At 33.7% G+C, this 19,662-nt stretch overlaps 1 protein-coding gene across 1 annotated transcript in view; it reads left to right on the top strand.

The window, feature by feature from the left end:
* Positions 1 to 14,490, top strand: part of LOC142973152 (trehalose transporter 1-like protein) — a 31,448-nt gene extending 16,958 nt beyond the window's left edge. The window contains exons 2-4 of the mRNA XM_076114752.1: positions 4,067 to 4,207; positions 8,461 to 8,717; positions 11,760 to 14,490. Of these exons, the coding sequence (XP_075970867.1) occupies positions 4,067 to 4,207; positions 8,461 to 8,717; positions 11,760 to 12,728 (1,367 nt within the window). The 3' untranslated portion in view covers positions 12,729 to 14,490. The remainder of the gene's footprint in view (positions 1 to 4,066; positions 4,208 to 8,460; positions 8,718 to 11,759) is intronic.
* Positions 14,491 to 19,662: the final 5,172 nt, after the last annotated feature.

Raw genomic sequence — 19,662 nt, forward strand, 5'->3', positions numbered from 1 at the left:
ATGGGGGACAGATAATGGTTTTTTCCCGCGAAAAAGCTGACACTAGCTCCGCATCGGTTCATTAGATCTAGCGACCCGTGTCCATGTCACCGAAAAAAAAATATTGCGCCAAATAACTAGTTTTGCACCAAACTATTTCAAGTTTTAAAAAAGTTTTACTGTGTTATGGAAAAATTCAACGAGGTACAGATTTTAACTACACGTTGGCCTAATTCACTTGAGAAAATTTCGTTTATTCAAATAATATACAGGTATTATTTATTGCGTATGTTATTTTTACTATACCTTAACGTGTAGAATCATGGAACACGAAACAGTATCAGTTTTGTGTGATAATATTACCACGAAGAAAGCCGACGCTCATCATATAGGTATAGAATAGAGACCGGCAAAGCTATTATAAAAATTACTACAGTTAAAAAACTACACGGTATATAATCATTTTGACATGCTTCATTTGCGACTCTGAAGGCCATGCAAAAAGCTTCTGAATATTAATTACTTAAATTTGAATAAAACAGTAAAAAACTAATTTAAAATACATTAATGTACACAATAAAAAAGTAACACAAAATCAACATTCGTTTGTCACGTGATTTTTTATTCAAAATTTAAATTTAGAACTACCAAAAAGCGTCTGACATTTAGTTTTATAGGCTGCCAGTTCTATATACTCTTTGGCTGAATATGTATTGTTGACTGAACTTCGTGGTGTTTTTATTGCAGTTGTGCAAATTGCATGGTATTTTAAATGTACAATGTAGGTACACAAGCAATTGTGTTCCGGTGACAGCACCTTGTACCAGTATAATTATGTATTACATATGAGGCAGTGTGTCATTGTCATGGAACGATGGCTTCTACCACGTAAACAAATTAATTAAAAAATGAATCAGTTTCTTCTTTGAGCTTCTTATTGTTCTTTTTTGCATTAAACTCATAAACATGAGCATTTAACTCATAAATACATTTGCCTTTCCAGTTCTGGTACTGTATGATAAAGAACGTTCCGAAATCTAAACTACAATCGAATAGGAGTAGTCGTAGTTAGCCTTTAAACATTATATAAAAAACATCTGTTGTTAATAAATGTCTTTACGTCACCTAAAGCTTCGTGAAGGAAAGATCTCATTACTGTAGTGTTAACAAGCTGAACTAACACTTTTGTGGACGTCAACGTGATCCTCAGGCAAATCCATAATTGGATTTTTCTTCTAGAAAAGTCTTCGAGCAGAAAATGCTATCGTAAAACGGTAATTAGGCTGGATTTCATTACTTTGCGCATTGGGACCTAATGTTGTGTCGTTGTGAAATGCTCAGTCAGCTCTGAAAAGGTCATTGGACTTTCTACAAAAGCTCCTTGTACTGACCCTTACTTTCTTTATTTTATTATTTTCGTTAATAATCCTTTATTTTTGCCTTAAAATAATAGCTCGTAGAACATTCTCGGAATCCGTGGTGTTTCTTAAATAAACTGTCTCGATATTGTTTGGATAAAAGGATCAGAAATAAATAGGTATTACTATTATAAACAGATACAAAGGTTGTTTGTTACCTATACTTTGAACGTGCAGCTCCTGCGAAATATTTAATTTGAACATATAAGCCAATGAACAGGAAAAAAATACGAATTACAATATACTTATTTGTATCTAAAGCACCACTTCACAGTTCGTATTTAGTACTTCATATAAAAGAAAAATAAAAACATTCAGAAACATAAAACTCCGCGATTGTTACCAAAATAAACGTACACAAATGCCTTACGTAAATGACGATCAAGACGATTTGATGTCACGAACTTTTCAATAGACTATTAATAGATCTCTTACTTCTACATCGTAGTACTAATACAAAACTGTAGTAGTAGTAGGTCAGTTATTCAAATACATCAAAAGATAGGGAAAAGCCATGTTTTGTTTAAACATACAAACAATTTAATACACTGTCATACAGATAACACGACAATAGTTTTGTTAAAACAACCGATAGAAACTACACAAATGTTTCTCTGTTTGTTTTTGTATCACATTGTTTATATGAGAAGACACGATCCCAGTATCAGTCTTTGTCTCGAATAATAAATATTCTGTGACTTACAAACAGGTACAAAACATGTTTTCAAAATACGCTGAAAGACTGGAACTGAATAGATCAAAGAACACAATACCTATACAGTCTATTTTCATTTAGTTATCACTGTGTTTGATAATGCAATTGTATTTGCAACGCTCTAAAATACAATTGACTTTTAAGTCCAAGCAGATGCGTCTGTATGGCTTGCAATACACATATTCGGTTTGGAACGTTCGGCTCGGCAAAATTTATCGAACAACTCACTTGTTTGGCTTGTGCCGACACATATTCGGTTATGGCTAGGTCTATAAATCCCTTAGTAGCAAGCCTCACTGCTGAAATTGGGGTATCGGGTTCAGTAAAGAGGAATTCTCAGAACCTCAGTAACCGTAGCAGTTAGTAGTTTGTTTAATGACCTTAGTTAACGACAATTTAGTCGACTGCTATTTGTCTAAAATTATACTTAGCAATATGGACAGTTGCCACATTCAGGGACAGAATAATGTAATAAAAAACACATTTTTTAAACAACTCATTCCGTAAATATTTACCGAAAATATTGCACCATCATTGCACGAACACGTGGACTTTAATCATAGTAAGTAGGTTATGGTAACGATTTAAGTTTCACGTGAATTAGATAATCTATTTCGTGACAAATTCGAACATATAGACAAATTTAATCTTTTCGTATACTTGCGATAAAGTTTAATACGAACAATGACAGCTAGAGTACTTCATATCGTCTCGACTTTGCCGCGAAAGTAATAAAAGACTTTAACGTTCTATATTGTACTTTGTACCCAGATTAGCAAGAGAATATGATTAATGATAAAAGTGGGAACATAATAAAGAAGATATAATTAATCATCACCAAGCGACCAGCGGTCTCGGGTTAACTAATTAACCACAAGCAGAATCTAATTTTTATTTAGGTTAAAGCCATTATATTTAGAAAAAGTTTTCACAGTCAGGTAGTTCGTAATCCTATTTGGCAAGTTTTCAGAATTCAGTACTAGAAAATTCTTCAAAAATATGTATTTTTAATATGTTTATAAATGTGTTTTCTACGTTTCCGGGTTGAACGAAATTTGTTACGGGACATTGTGTTATTTACCTTCATTTTCATGAACATTTGTCATGAATTACCTAATTTAGTTAGTCATGGACAAGCTAGCTTTATTTCTATATCAAATTTTGTACAAAAGCCAAGAACTACATTACCCAGATTTTTTTATTATAAATTGTTACGCACCAAAACACATTATTATTCCTAAAGCTAATTACAGCATCTATCGCAACAACAAAACATATGTAACGAACCCTCTTACATTTTACGAATTTACATAACACAAAGGTAAACGACACGATAAGGTCTTTTACACCTATTGCAAGCAAATAAAAGAATTTAGGTATAACTTACGACCCACACCGTTGATACTGCGAACCGAACAATGTTTTCCCTATACTATTGTTCACTTTTAAGTATTCACAGTTTCCAACTACTTTTATTTGTGTTTTTTTATCTTAATGTTTTGAAGTTTTCTTCGTTCATTGTGAAGCTATATTGCATGTAAAACTTTAAAAAGAGTAATACAAGTCACATTCTTCTGAGAGATATTTGTTAATTACTTTGATACACTTACTTAGGTAATACTCAGATATTAGGTAGGTGGTTCTGTCCAGTCCAGTACCAACAAAGTCCTACCAACAACGTCTCTTAAGACCCATATTAACACCAATCAAGACCAGCTGTAAAGAAAACTTCTCTGTTTCCAAAAAAAACATATTTTGAGATTCATGCCCATTCTTTAGAACAGTTAAATCAAAATGTAATCATTTATAAATGTAGGTCAAATACAGATAATTCTGAGTGTCAAAAATACAGTAGGCAAATGTACTACCACGTAAATTTCTGAAACTCAAGCCTCATCCCTTATACCCTGGATATACTTAGTGTTATATTTATTGTATTTTCTGTTACTTCCAGCGACCTTGATCACGGCGGCGGCGGGCACCACAGTAGGCTGGACGTCTCCCACCCTGCCAATATTGCTGGCCGAAGACTCGCCTATACAGACCTCCGCGGACCAGAGCTCATGGATCGCCTCCATTATGATACTGTGTTCAGGTAAACTACGTAATAAGATTGAAATAGTAATTGCAATCATGGGGTTTTTTGGAGACTATGTGCTTGATTTGTAGACTTCTGTTTGTCTGACAAGTGACAAAAGAACGCATATCAAAGAAAAACCTCTTAAACCTATTCTATTCTGTCGTGCGGCTAGTGGTCAATCTGGTGTCAAAGTTGTTCAAGCCGCCCGAAAAGCCTTAGATATGTCTTAACGACTGTTATCTTAGTAGACAAGAACCGGGACCGACTTTTGGTTTAGCTAAATATTGCTCAGTTAATAATTTTACAATTGACTTACTTAAGCTAGCCAACTAAACCTAGTTAGAAACTCATGAGCCACGGTTATACGGTTTTACCTCGTCCATTGTCGTTTATCGGTCAACATCAAAGTTTTTTTATCTTATTTATATTCAGTCAGTGACAAAATGAATTATAAATCATTATGATCTACAAAGAACTGGCTTTAAATATTGCAATCACGTATAAAGTAGGTATAATCAACCAAAACCAAAGGACACATGTCATGATGTACTGGTTACAAATTACGACATGTTTCCGACATACGTAAATGTAGTTTATTGCAAAAATATAAGGAAAAAGTTCATAAAAAATTAACTAAAAGTTCAACAAGTAACTGGTGGGTTAATTTTGACGCAATTATTGATTACAAGGTCTGTTATCAGTGTTATTCAAATACGATATCAATATTCGTTATAATCTAGGGCAGGATAATATTAGTATACCATTGTTTACTTATCTTTTTACCGCATAGCGATGACTTTGACCTAATTTACCTGGATTAACATAACTATATTATCATTACTGAGTAACAAGTGTCAAATGTGTAATTTAAGAATTAACAAACGCGTACATTTAGTAAATCCGTAGAGAATAAAACCTCAAAATAACGATTAGAGCTTTTACTAATATAAAAATGACTAGTATGGCTTCTTTAAAGAAATACGCATCGAATAAAAACTACTACGAATGTTAAAGCAGCTAGCAAATTAGCAACGTAAAGCAGTTTCAGGATATTCCCAACTTACTAAAAACTTACGCATTCTGCTACTTTTGATTTAAATCAGTACTTTGTATCCCGTACACCGCTCAAAGAGGTCTCTTGATATGACTTCCCAAGCCTGTAAGTAAAGGTCAGTCATCGCACACAGATCGAACATGAACAATGAATCATTTGTGTTAGTACACTTGTACTTCTATAGCTACAGATAGTCAAAGTCAAACATTACGTGAACCTTCAGAACACACCCGTACTAATAATAGGCCAATTGATTTACTATAGGCCGAAATGTGACGTAAATCTTAAGGTAAAACCCTGCGTGAATGAGGCTAAAGGACATTTCCAGTAATGTATCTTTTACTTATTGATCTTTGTGATCAAAATTGTAAGAACGGCTTGAATCGCGTGTCTAACAATGAACAATTTTCATTACATCACTCAAATTGTTTGTAATTTTTTTAATGGAACTGTTGATTTTGAACTTTAAAATACTTTTTTTCTTCACTCATTGTTGAAATTGGCAATAGAGAGAGGTTTTTCGCGAGCAGTTTTCCTTTGAGAATATTTTCATGCGTATTCGCTTGGTCGTGGATCACCGGGAAATAAAGAACAAATAAAATTATATATAATATTTGCTCTTTGCTGCATGTTGACTTCATAATGCAGGATCGGTTAACCTTATTAAATTTTAATATGTTTAACTCAAACGCCAACTGTATATTTTTCATTACATTACAATACATTCCTTCGAGCCACAATATTCTTCTGTAAGCGGGTTTTTCACACCCTATTTTCGATTTTCCTCGATCATAGAGCTTTTGCAATAAGGAAATGTTTATTATAAACTCAAACCAGCCATATAAGGCAAACTGTCCGTATAGTTACACAACTCTGTGGTTACTCCGAAGGAAATTGGAAACTGTTTACGTTCAAATCATCGACGTAACTTCCACGAAGCCAATATTTATTTGCAACTTCAAGATCTATACAAGATACGACCTGCAAGTTTCGCATAAGTGTCAATTTTCATTAATTTAAAACTAGTAATGGTTTCTCAAAAGCATTTTACATATGAATATTATTTTCATTGCAATACCCAAATGAAAATCTTTTAATCGCTCAATCAGTTTCTCTGTTTTATGGTTCTATAGAAAGCCTAGGAACGCATATGCCCGATAATATGTCACAGTAATTTGGTTTAGAACAATAGACAGGCTGTCTGCTCGTAACTGCGCAGAATTGCCATCGGATATTATTATGCCATCAAAAACATTCTGTAAAAAACGTCAAGTCTCGCCGTAAAAAGTTGTGAGATCTATATAATACCAAGTCGATTAATCTATTTAGTCTCTACTTAAAGGACCTTCTGTCTTAAGTTATTACGTATGTTATTATCATGCCAATTTAAAAAAAATACCTCTAAAACAAATAGACCGACCTGGCCATCGCATGATTTGATTATTAGTATGTATCACACTACACAGCACGACGAGAAGTTAATGCTCCTGAAATGTTAATGGCGAATTTGTGTTCTCTTGCGATGACCAAGTCGATCTATTTGTTTTAAAGGTATTTTTTTTTAAATTGGCATGATAATAACATACGTAATAACTTAAGACAGAAGGTCCTTTAAGTAGAGACTAAATAGATTAATCGACTTGGTATTATATAGATCTCACAACTTTTTACGGCGAGACTTGACGTTTTTTACAGAATGTTTTTGATGGCATCTCACTTCTTTTTGTAGAGCGAACATAAGTCCAATTTGTATAGAAAGACGTTTTTTTTTTCATAATTCAACATATTTTCCTATGGGAATGTTGTTCAGTTTCATGGGCTAAACACCCTTACCCACCCTATACCCCCTCCCGTTATGCCTTATATAGTAGGTACATATTTACACCTATTTATTTTTATTTTATTTTCTACAGTAATAATAATTCATTAACTGCAAATGTAACCTTGTAATTTTATACATTTATATGGGATTACAAAGTTATTGTTGCAGTTGGTGTATTTAGAAAACTGGACCGAAATTAGAAAATATATAATTTTTCCCATGATTAAGACACTAAACCCTGTTTGTATTCTAAATTTTAAGCTTCTAAGTCTGCTAGAAGTACCTTAGACTTTTGATGATCGGTGAGTCAGTGAGTCAGTGAATCAGTGAGTGACAAAATTCAAAATTTTAACAAGTTGTCATTCTTAAACTACTGGTTCAAATTGACTGAAATTTTAAATATACCGTGTTTATACAATGACTGATTAGTTGCTGAAAATCTAGGCTTCTTGTTTTATCCACAACGAAACTATAGGGGTGTCAAAAATAGCCCGAATTGCTTCGAGAAAAGGATGTTACGGCCGTGCCGCTTTTTTTTTGCTCGACTTGCGGGGGCACTTCCGTGCCCCCAGATATATGCAAAATTGATCATAGCGCGATTACGAACTTCAGACATACTCGTATCGTTTCTATATCGAACATTGTTCTTTTGAACTTAAAATTCCAAATACATAGGTGGTACGTACATAGGTGACAAATTGCTATAAAAACTTCGTAATCACGCTATGCTACAGGTATTTTAAAGGCAGCATATAATATATAAATAAATGTCCCTATATAATTTTCACCCTCAACAAGCACGCAAGGTAAACAGGAATGTAACCGCGACTGGGTCAATAGTATGATTTAATTTCATATTAATTGCTAGTTCTCACAGAGCATGATATGTTTCGTACTTCATACATATAAATATACCGTAGCACGTGATAACTCGTGAGAGAATTCAAGGGAATTCGAGTAGATATATGTTATCGTGAGAATGTCATATTAACCTAATTAATGTTGAAATCGCTTTATGAGACTAACCGCGTTTGTGATTCCGCTTGGTTTTAATTTTCTATGGCGGGATGTAGTTCCCCTTAGAGAATAGATAATATATGCATTATTATATTACATGCTATTAATAGGCATTGAGTAGGTATTAAGTCTAAGTTTGAACTCCAAGCAACCTCTATTATTACGTTTAACTTGAAGATAAGAATTATAAATTAATTTTAATTAAATATTTTAACTCTACATTTAACTAATTATTTCTTTTAATTCAAGTCCCTCGTATTCAGTACATGCCTATTGAAATACCTAAACAAAAAAATCATTAGTACGGTTAACAGAAAGAATCCCGTATCGATACGATAAAAAAAGATAATAAAAAAACTAATTTGCTATTTTCAGCTGCCAGTCCCATCCCGGCCTCGTACCTAGCAGACAGAATAGGCACAAAGAAGACCTTACTCCTAGCTGCTGTGCCTTACATCATCGGTTGGATCCTCGTCATGTTCGCCGGGAACGTGCCCACGATCTACGCGTCACGGCTCATCTCCGGCCTTGGATACGGCATCGCGTATACCACCGCGCCCATGTATCTAGGAGAAATCGCATCCGATAATGTTCGCGGTGCCATGGCGACACTTATTACTGTTATGTCTAAGGTTAGTAAACATGTGTTTTATAACATCGAGACGGTTTTCCCTGAAAGAGTAAGAAGAGAAGGATTTTAATATCTACACGAACGACTACAGCAACATCCCTCAACTTTTCTAGTGCACTCGGCCCATATAACATGGAATTATTAATAGCAAATGGCAAAACAAGGGTGTAATTCGTACACCTCTGTCACCTTCGAGAGAAACAGACGTGATGCTATGGATATATGTATATTTTCAGTCTCAAACAGTATAGAGATAAGAGAAATTATCAGGTTCCCGATTATTGAGATTTACTAAACAGAAAATTCCCACTAATACCATTTGATCCTCAAAAATTATCACGTGAACTCGAGAATAAGTAGCCGTTTGCCCTCTGGAAACATCGACCTTAAACACGATACACTTTTGGACTAATATATTTTATCAAGTTAATTAGGTCAAATACCTAGCAAAAGTGACAGTAATTCATTAATATCTTCGCTATCTAGATTAGGCAGTCGCATAATTTCTTTGTGATAACAATTAATTTGTATTTGCTATCAGCTAATCCACTCTAGATGTGCGATAGTGACGTACTTTTATGTTAGTGTTGTGATTATTTCCGCTTGTCAAAGCATTTTCTATTGTTAACTTGACCTAAAAAGAAATATATGCGCATCATCACCCAGAAATCTAATTTCAGTATTTACTTACAGAGCAAAAATATTTGTCTAAGATTTTTTTACTACGCAGTTGTTTATATCATTAGGCATATTTTTACTGTGTTTATTTAATTAGGTTTACGTATATCAATGAACGTAACGGGAAACCCATAAATCGACAAATAATACGTAGATTTATTTCACACCTATGGTCCAATTTGACCACAATGTGCTAAACTCATTAGTTATACAAAAACGAATGTCCGTCGTAAGCCGTTTATGCCGCGTATGGTTTCGCAAATATTTAATGATAAGTCTTGTGTACACAGTCATGTCAAATCAGGCTCTGAGTAATCCAATTAACACAATGTGACGTCTAAAAATGAGTACACTGGGAAATACGAATATAAAAATCAAACGTAAAGCGATCATATCACTTTCGATAATGTCGATATTATTAAGAACTTAGTGATTAAAAACCTTCCTTTAAGTTTTATTGTATATGTATCGAGAGTAAAGATCGAGTATCCGACATTAAAATAAATTGAAAGATATAGGTTATATTTCTTTTAACATCTGTAAAAGGCGCTGATCAACTTAATATTTGCATTTAAAAATTATAGCGACTCAACCGCAATAATTAATTATTGCTCTTCTATGAAATAGTATTGTTATCTATTGTAACAAATCCTTGATCTTGTTATAGAGTAAACAAGTCCAGTCAACCTTGACTAATCATTTGAAGATCTAAGATAATTTGTATGCAGACGTCAACAGGTAGAACTGGCGGACGAATCGAATTAATATTAATCTTGTCTGATTGCGCTCTTCAATATTCATAGAAAATTACCAGTTAAGAAATTAATAATCCGTTTAATTAGTAGACATAACATAATTCGTATTAAACAGTATAACCTAGTGACCTCCCACGCGTCTCGAAGTGGATCATGTTTAAGGGCTGAATTTTATCATCGTCAAAAAGAAAAGATAAAGTTTTCACTGCTGCAACGGAAATTAAAAAAATAATAGAATTTGTTGTTTAAAGCAGGCTGCTATCCAAAAGTAGGAGGATAATACATATTATTATATCGCAGTATTCTTATTCGCATTTGCAAATAGTGTCACCGATCTTGCCAGTAATTATAAGTTTTATTGTTGTTTTATATTTATACGCACATTTTGACTATAAATTGACTAAAACGACATAACTATTGACCACGGACCATGTGTCACAATTTTCTTTTCTTTACAAGCAAAGGTGTTCTTTTAAAATTAGACATTTTTAATGGCTATTTGCAAAATACGTTACGGTGACATAAAAACCTATCGAAGAAATTAAATTACAGTTAAGTACTTAGTATGTTAATTGCAATTTTATGTCCTCACCATTGACTTTTTATGTATTTCTAGTGATAAATACACACTCAGTGTAATATGTATTTGAATGAAGTGTTATCGATTAGCACTAATTTGCATGTTTTGTGTTTCGTATATATTATTTTCGCTGTTTTAATATAAATAACGCTAGTTAAAAACCTTTGTAGCATCTAATTCTGATATTTTAAACACCTCAGGAATGGACTATTTCCAAACTTATAATCGTATAAGTAAGTGAGATTACCGTGTTAACGTAGCAGGGTGATAGATTATATTAATATCTTAGGAACATATACATTTTTCCTTAAAAAATAGTTTTCCACGCGAGCGAAGCTGCGAGAGCTGCTGAGAAAAGCTCATAAGACATAAATTTAATTAATGTTATAAATGAGATAGTTTGGGTCGTTGTTTGTTACACAATCACTCCGAAACTATTGGACAGATTTTGATGAAATCTTATCCACAATTAGTTTATAACCTGGATTAAACTGTAAGGACTTTTTTACCCAGGGAAATCTGTTCACGCGGACGAAGTCGCATTCAGAAGCTAGCACCAAATACGCAGTTCATATTTTACCCCTGTAGACCAAAATAATTTAAATATTGGTTCATGTCTATCAAGAACAGACTGATATTGGGTAGTTGTCAGTAACGACTAACATAAATCACGGCTGTTTCTGTTTACCGAGTAGTTCTGACTGGTTACCAACTGTAGAGGTACAGAATACTAAACAGGATCCATCTATTCCAAGCCGACGTTACTAATGGTGAACTTCAGTTTTAGATGCTTTATCTTCCGTGACCTGGAAAAGTCGAACTAGTAGCAATAAAAACTTTGATATTTATTTTAAATATTTTATGTGTTCTTGAAAGATATACGGTCCCTAAATTGCTTCAAGCAAAGTGGTGGACTTAGTACCTAATCCCCCTTAACTCAATGAGATTACCCTTGTTCAGCAGGTGAACAATAACAGTCCGAATTATCATAATTTTATAAATGTTTTAAGTTTTAATTTTTCTGTTTCAGTTCGGTATCCTGTCACAGTATTGCATCGGCCCCTACGTGTCCATGCTCGGTCTTGCCAGTTTCAACATCGCCATCCCCATTCTGTTCGTAGTGACGTTCAGCACCATGCCAGAATCTCCATACTATTACATCAAGTCTGGACAAAAACAAGAAGCTGAATCGTCTCTAAGGAAACTAAGAGGCAAGAGCTACGTCAGAGAAGAATTAGAAAGTATGAATAGTTTAGTCACAGAAAATATGAAAGAAAAGAGTAGGTGGAAGGATCTCTTTTTAATAGAAGGAAATAAAAGAGGTCTGATGATCTTGATGGGTATTTACTTTACCCAGCAGTTTTGTGGGAGCACTGCGATCATATCGTATGCTCAGCAAATATTCGGTGCAGCTGATGGTGGCTTAGGGCCTGAAGAATCGTGCATATTGTTCGGCACAGTACAGCTCTTCACATCTGCCATGTCCTCGCAACTAGTCGACAGACTTGGCAGAAAACCTCTACTGCTTATATCCTCATGCGGTGTTGGCTTATCAAACATCATCATAGGAGCTTACTTTTACTTAAAATATCAGAACAGTGATGTTCTAATTAATCTAAAATTCATTCCCAATGTTGTTATACCTATATTTATATTTTCGTACACTATAGGCTTAGCCACTGTACCCTTCGCTATTACTTCGGAGATATTCCCCACAAACATAAAATCAAAGGCGACCTGTGTAATACAGATATTTGTGGCTTTAATGACGTTCGCAGTCACGAAGTTGTATCAAGTGGTCGCAGATAATTTAGGGAACTATGTCGCCTTCTGGGGCTTCGGGGCATTATCGGTGGCGGGTGTGATATTTATATTAATATATCTTCCGGAGACGAAGGGACAGTCGTTTGCGGCGATACAAGAGAAATTGTATTCGTCAGATAAGGTAGTTTACGAGAAGGGAGAGGATCACATGTCGAGGGTGAAGATCACCTTGTGACGAAGTAAATATGTTTTGTTAAACGTGCGAGTATACGTATTTTTAAGTAATTTAACTTTTTGTACATTAAGGCGTTTGTTATAGTACTTTATATTTAGCAGTACTTAATTCTCCGTCCGCAGCGCGGCGACATTCCGCATGAACCTAATTTGTCGTATCTGTCTTCTTTGTTCGTTTTATATTTTATATTGCTACAGCGGGAGCTATTAAGACCAAAGAGTTCACTTTTAGGTGTAAATAAATAGTTTAATTTCGGTCATTTCATTCCTAAATGTTAATGTTTCGAAATCAAAAATGGAATGGTCTCCCATTTATAGTAGTCTACGTAATCGAAGACTTGATTGTTTGTGAGTAAGTTATCATATTTAAGTTTATTATGAGTATTATGTGCCAACATGGATGATGGAGCATCTACTTAATACTGGCCATTTATTTATAACTTCCATAGAAAGCAACGATTGCCAAACTGTACTATACACGAAGATACTTAAGTATTTTATAATATTTAATATACAAATGTTACCTATTTATTACTTGGATATACTTATTTTATTATTTAACACAAAGTGCCTTTGTTAAAATAATAGACTTGTGTATAACGTCGACAAGTACAAACATACTGTAAGTTACTGTAATGTTAGTTGTTCTTGTGAACTGTTATGAAGCTATTTATAATATTTACAACAATATTAAGAAAGAAAATGCCCCAAGATACGAATGAATGTTTTATAGAATCTCTTACCTCCGTGTGAATGAGTTTTTGAAGGTACTGGTACAATAATTAGTTTTTTTTTATCGGTTGGTTTATTACCTTTTATTATTTGTTCATTTCACAGTTCACACGTTCAGTTTTAGTAGAAGCGGTCAGTACATCAGCAGTTCATTAGTTTCGCTTCATTTTTGCAACTCGTCCCAACTATCCTCACCAACTTTTTTGTTTTAACTAACGAGTTCAACCTTTCCAAGGTTTTGAGGGAACATTAACAAGAATAATTCAGGTAACCTAAAATAAATTAGTATGTTGTTACTCGGTACTTAGCTATAACATTTTGCGTAGGAAAATATATAAATATATTCAATCAAAAACGTACTTAAATAACTTTACAATGTGCCTTTAACATGTATTTTATTAATTTAACAAGTCCGTTAATTAATCATCCACAAGTTTCGTCTGAATTTCAAAGTTGGCGTACGTTAAATTGCTGATTAATAAAATTGAGAACTTAAGGTAACCTTTGTTGGTTTCGAGTTGACGCCACTGATGTTTGACAAGATCGATTTAAAATTAATTTGTGGAATCCAGCCTTTATGTAAGCTTCTGAAAGTATCTGAAAATCCTAGAAATGTGTAAGCGAAGAGAATGTATATCGAATTTACAACCCAGTGCTTTTATAATAGACTTTTATCTTTATAGGATTTCAGAGAATTTATAATGGATACTATCGATCTAATACCTTGAGCTTATTACGTTCGGTAATGTATCTCTCACAAAGATGCCAAGAATGCCAGCAATATTTTAGAAATTCCACGTCACAGAAATAAGAACTATGTTTTAAGAAATATTTGGTACTTAGACCGCACAGCATTTAAACTAACATAAATAATATAATGTAATAAATTGTGATGATGCAACATTCCGAATGCCACACGCATTCTCGTGCCATTTATAATTTATTTTGTTAAATCAGAAAGCAACTTATAATGTCTCTAATTGTTTTAGTATAAGGATTTGAAATTAAAACTTATTGTGATATAACTTTAATATTTATTTTACTTTACCTACCTAGCTGAGTACAAAACAACTAAAATCGAATTGCAACTATAGACATTAATCTAAAGTGCTTCGTAAAATCTAGTGACTTTGGATCTGCACCAAGAATACTTGCATGCGGCACGTCATAGTCATGCTAGTGTTATTCGAAAATGAAAAAAAATTACACAAATAAAGTGACCCTTTCTCCCCATAGGGGTAGACAAAGACACTGCCAATTGGTTAGATCCTAACAAACTACCATTGTTACATTCACATCGACACTTATTAGGTCGGGGAAAAAGTCTTTTCGCATTATAGTATGTATGAACTTGTAATAAAATCTTTCCTCTAAACAAAAAAGCTCGATATTTGGGTACCTCACGAGCTCACTGAAAGAAACCTAATGAACTGTACTGTGTAGGTACCTACTCATTTGCGACTCTTGAAGCCAAAGATTTTATTACAAGTTCATACATACTATAATGCGAAAAGACTTTTTCCCCGGTCTAATATATCTTATCATAGGAACAAAATCATCTACCCCAATAATTTATATCAATAATTTGAAGCACCATTGCAAAGAATTTAACCCATGAACTTGGGTAAATCTATACACAAAATGTAGATATAATATCAACAACTAACTAGGTACTACGCCTAGATCCAATCGCAATCAAATCTAGAACTACTAACTAGTGACTAGTAGGTGTTTAATAGTTCAAGAAGAGCTAAACCGCAATTTGATTTACAGGGTTTGAGCCAAATGGCTGTATAATTGCTCACTAGATTTTCACAGACGCACTGTTAAATTGACTTGTAGTGACTAGTATCTAGTCACTTGCAGTGTGACGTCACAGGAAGCTTTAGGGCTAATAGTTTAACGTCAGGAACTTGATATTATGTTCTATTGTTCGTCACTCGACGATAGCAGTCTTAGTACGTAGCATCATGCCGTTATACCTGAAGTTGTAGGCAGAGATGTTTGTAATACAGCCGCGTTTCACCATTAATATCGTGTAATAATTAACAAAAAATTTTAAATAATATATAATAGTATAGGCAAATGACCGAACTCCCCGCACCTTTTGAGAATAATAATAAAAAAATTAAAAGACTTAGCACTTTGCCTGACAAGGGAATCAAACACGAGCTTTATGACCGGCAGTCATATACACTACCAGGACCACAGAGACTGTTAAAAATAGTCCTAGGTGTATGATTCAATAGTTCAATCAAGAGATACGCTAGCTTATTGAATGTAATGTAATAGCAATGAATATGACCGCCCTTCGTTAATTGTTTCACGCCATCTTTTATTAGAAGTAACCTTGATCTTAGACTCATTAGGCTTGCTGTTGACTTGTTGAGGTACGACTCGATGGCAACACTGAATTACTACTCTTGGGTCCTAAGGGCAATTTGTTTATTGCATTTGACTATTAGAAGGTTCAATCTTCATTTAAAGTCCTTAATATTGTTAATTCAGCAGCACTGAAAAATCTAACGGAGCCCGAAATAAAAGTCACTGTTTATCAATAAATCCACGATTGTCTAGTTACTAAATTCTTATTTTTTATCTCGATTAGTTTACATCTATTATAGTTTAGTTATAATTAACTAAATCGAAAATACAATAATAATAAACCTTTAATATTGGTTGTCAGAGACTTACTTATATGCTATATAACTTTATAGCTCGGCTATATAATATTTTAGAAAAAAGTGTGTGAACATTTTTCCTTTCAATATTTATTTTAGTTTTCTACAAGAACAAGCCTGTCTCAATTTCCTTTAACATCAGTTCTTACTGTGTTCTCACAAGAAAAACAGTTACAAATTAAAGTGTTGACTGTACCTTTTAGTTTCTGTTTTCTGCATTTGCCATCGGCATTATCCTAATTATCGACTTGGCACGGATGCCCTGAAAAGTGAAGAGGATTTTGTGCGTCAAACGAAAAGCGTAATACTTATACGTACATATGTTGTGATATGACGTCATTCACGAGTTACGAATATACAGGAAGGAGTATAATTCATACGTCCACTTTAAACTGTCACTTAATTTAAAGTCAAAGAAAAACATCGTGAGGAAATCTACACAAGTATACTTTAGCAACACGATTCTTTACGGACAGTTTTATCGAGAAATCTAGAGTTTGACATTTAAAATATACTGCAAAAATAGTTCCAACGGCGCTCGCTAGAGGCACTAATCAAAATGTTCATTAAATATATCGACAGTTAGCCGGTTGTCGACAGTCGATAGAGATAGAGAATCCCGCTTCAATGCTCATATGTTAACTTACTAGGAAACAAAATGTATGAATATGGAAACCTCAAAACTATGACATGGTTTTGATCTCACTTTTGATATTGAAATATTGGCAAGATATTATCAGACAGACCATAACCTAAAAATAACAATTTACTTTATCTTCTTCATATTTAAAGTCTGTGTCCTAAATCTGTCATCTGGATACTTATGAGTAAGATCTCAACTGTTATTGTGACTAAAACATATATAATAAATGTACGAGCGCAATTTACATTGATAATTCAGCAAAATGTCCTTTACTTTACCATTTTTTTATTAAATTTTGGGACTGATAACATTACAATATTTGTGAATTATATATAATTACATTTACTTCATACTTCACACTGTTTGACCAAACACTTGACGTATCGTCCTCAAACTTGTTTTTAATATTTAAACAGCACATAATTTAAATTTTGGATATTTTTCTATTATCAAACTTACCTTTGAACGTCTTCCTTTAATCAATTTCAGTTTCATATCACTTACACGCGTATTTTCCAGTCTTACAAAATATATGTGCGTACGGATTAGTTGAAATTAAGTCGTTTTACGTAACGCTGATTAGTTGTACTCCAGAAGTCAATACCTACACTTAAAAACGTGTCTATTTTACTAAATCCACAATAGAAATTGAGGTTAACATTAGAAAATCCGATACTACAGATATCAATAACAAACAAGTATCGTTGGAAAATTCTTATGATCCACTTATCACAAGATATGTTGTTGTTTACACGTTACCGCGTATGGACATACGAAAACAAATATTTAATTATGTGTCATTGAAATTATCGAAATATTATTTGTTTAAGGCCCTAAGCAAGCGGTGGTAATGTTTGTTATTATACCGGTGTAGGGCAGTTATGTCCGTTACTGTACTCCATGTTCGACTTAAGTGACGCTTGGGAATTTTTGAAGACTATTAGACGGTACGGCTACTCTTGTATTTGAATAGTTTATTAATAAGTGTCATACGAGACTTGACTCTATTTTATCTTATATACATATTGTAGATTAGGTTATTGATTTAATCCTTGTCGAATTACTGTTATTATTTTCCTGATTTTAACGATCTAACTAATGATAATCTGAACAAAGCTGATGAGCCCTTGGGTTAACTGCAGAAAACGTAGAATCTCATTGTTCATGCCTGTGCGGTTACTAATCCTTAACTCCAAAGGTTGTTTATTTCGGATATTTTGTCACAGGTTATTAATATAACATAAATTCACTGCTTGTTGCCAGCGTTGTTCTAATAAACATTGAAGACGTAGTTTATCTCAAACTAAGTACACGCACAGGATCGTTGTACGATATCATAAAGATACATTAGTTTACATTAAACCCAGCTTTTAACGGCTTTCCTATTAACTCAGTTCATCCATACACTAATCCACTACACTACTACAGTATATAGAATAAATTAATCTGAAAAACTTTCAATTTAAATAAGAAAAATACTAATGGAAACTTGCTTTAGATGCCTCTTCTTCGCGACGTATTAAAATACAGTGCCTACGATGCGTGTTGTCTACCTGTTTGCAGTGACTGTACTCAACTGAAAATTTTTTCCATGCGGTTTTCCCGGAGTTATTCTGGAGTAAGGTATATAGTTTGTTAAGGTACATCGATGTATCTCCATCGAAGCCAGAGCAAGCCACTAGTAAGCTCCAATTCATTTAACAACAAATATTACTTAAGTTAAACTCCAACAGATGTATAATAAACGATTTGTCAACTGTACTCACATAAAAGAATAACATGCAATTTATATTTCATGAAGGCCGCAAACACGAATCAAAACACGCGGCAATATTTTCATTAGCGCAGTGTAACTCGATCCAATGTACTTGTAACACAATAAGCCTGTGCCAAATATGTTTTATAATACTTATTCAACACTACAAAGGACGTATGTTGAGTCACTTGACAAGTTAAGCATAATAGACAATATGTTACTTAATACGGTGGCACGATTGTTTTACCGTTTTTCAAATATTGCATAACGCGAACAACTTAAATAGTTTAGGTGTTTGGGTAAAATCTAGGCTTCAATGTGTACTAAAAGATTCTTGTAGCGTCTGTCTTTCTTTATAAATTATAGTTTTGATGATATTTTGTTCTGTAAACTACATTGCTTTAAGGTTTCGTCGAATTCGTTCAGTAGTTTTCAACATAAGAGCCCGTTGTGTCAGTTAGTCAGTCTTTTCCGTCATCCATCCATATTTAAAAATTATTGGATTATATGTATAGGATTCGTAACTATAAATCCTACTTACTAATAACGTATTTACCATTGAACTATAAGCTATGTACAGTGGATAGGCAGGAACACAGTTTTTCAATCTCGTGCTCACTTGTGGTAAACCAAAGCGACATATATCCAGTAGTGCAGGTGCAATAGGTAGAGTATTTATCCTTAGCCATTTATCCTTTAAGAAAGCCTACAACCACAGCATGCTGAATACCTAAATAACAAATATTATTAATACATTTTGCGGTCAAGCAAAACAAATACATACCTCATTTCTTTGTTTACCGTAATATTCGAAAGAGCAATGTATATTCAAAATATTCAACTTTTGAGGCATGCAGGAAAATGGTCGGAAAATCACAGAAAATATTTGCGATTCAGAGGGAGCATCTAGTTTAAAATTAATGTATATATTTTCCTTATACACTTAATTGTTCTCATGAAGGCGCTCTTGACGTCTCTATGGCTATTCTCGACGCAATTTTCCGTGTTAATTGTCTCAAGTTTCAAAGTCCGAACACGCCCCTTTAATTCATAGCAGTGAGAATCACTCGCGAGACAAATGATATCCAAATGACTTAATATGCAACGTTTATTTGGTATGACA

This window comes from Anticarsia gemmatalis, chromosome 1 (genome assembly GCF_050436995.1).
Source record: "Anticarsia gemmatalis isolate Benzon Research Colony breed Stoneville strain chromosome 1, ilAntGemm2 primary, whole genome shotgun sequence".
NCBI lineage: Eukaryota > Metazoa > Arthropoda > Insecta > Lepidoptera > Erebidae > Anticarsia > Anticarsia gemmatalis.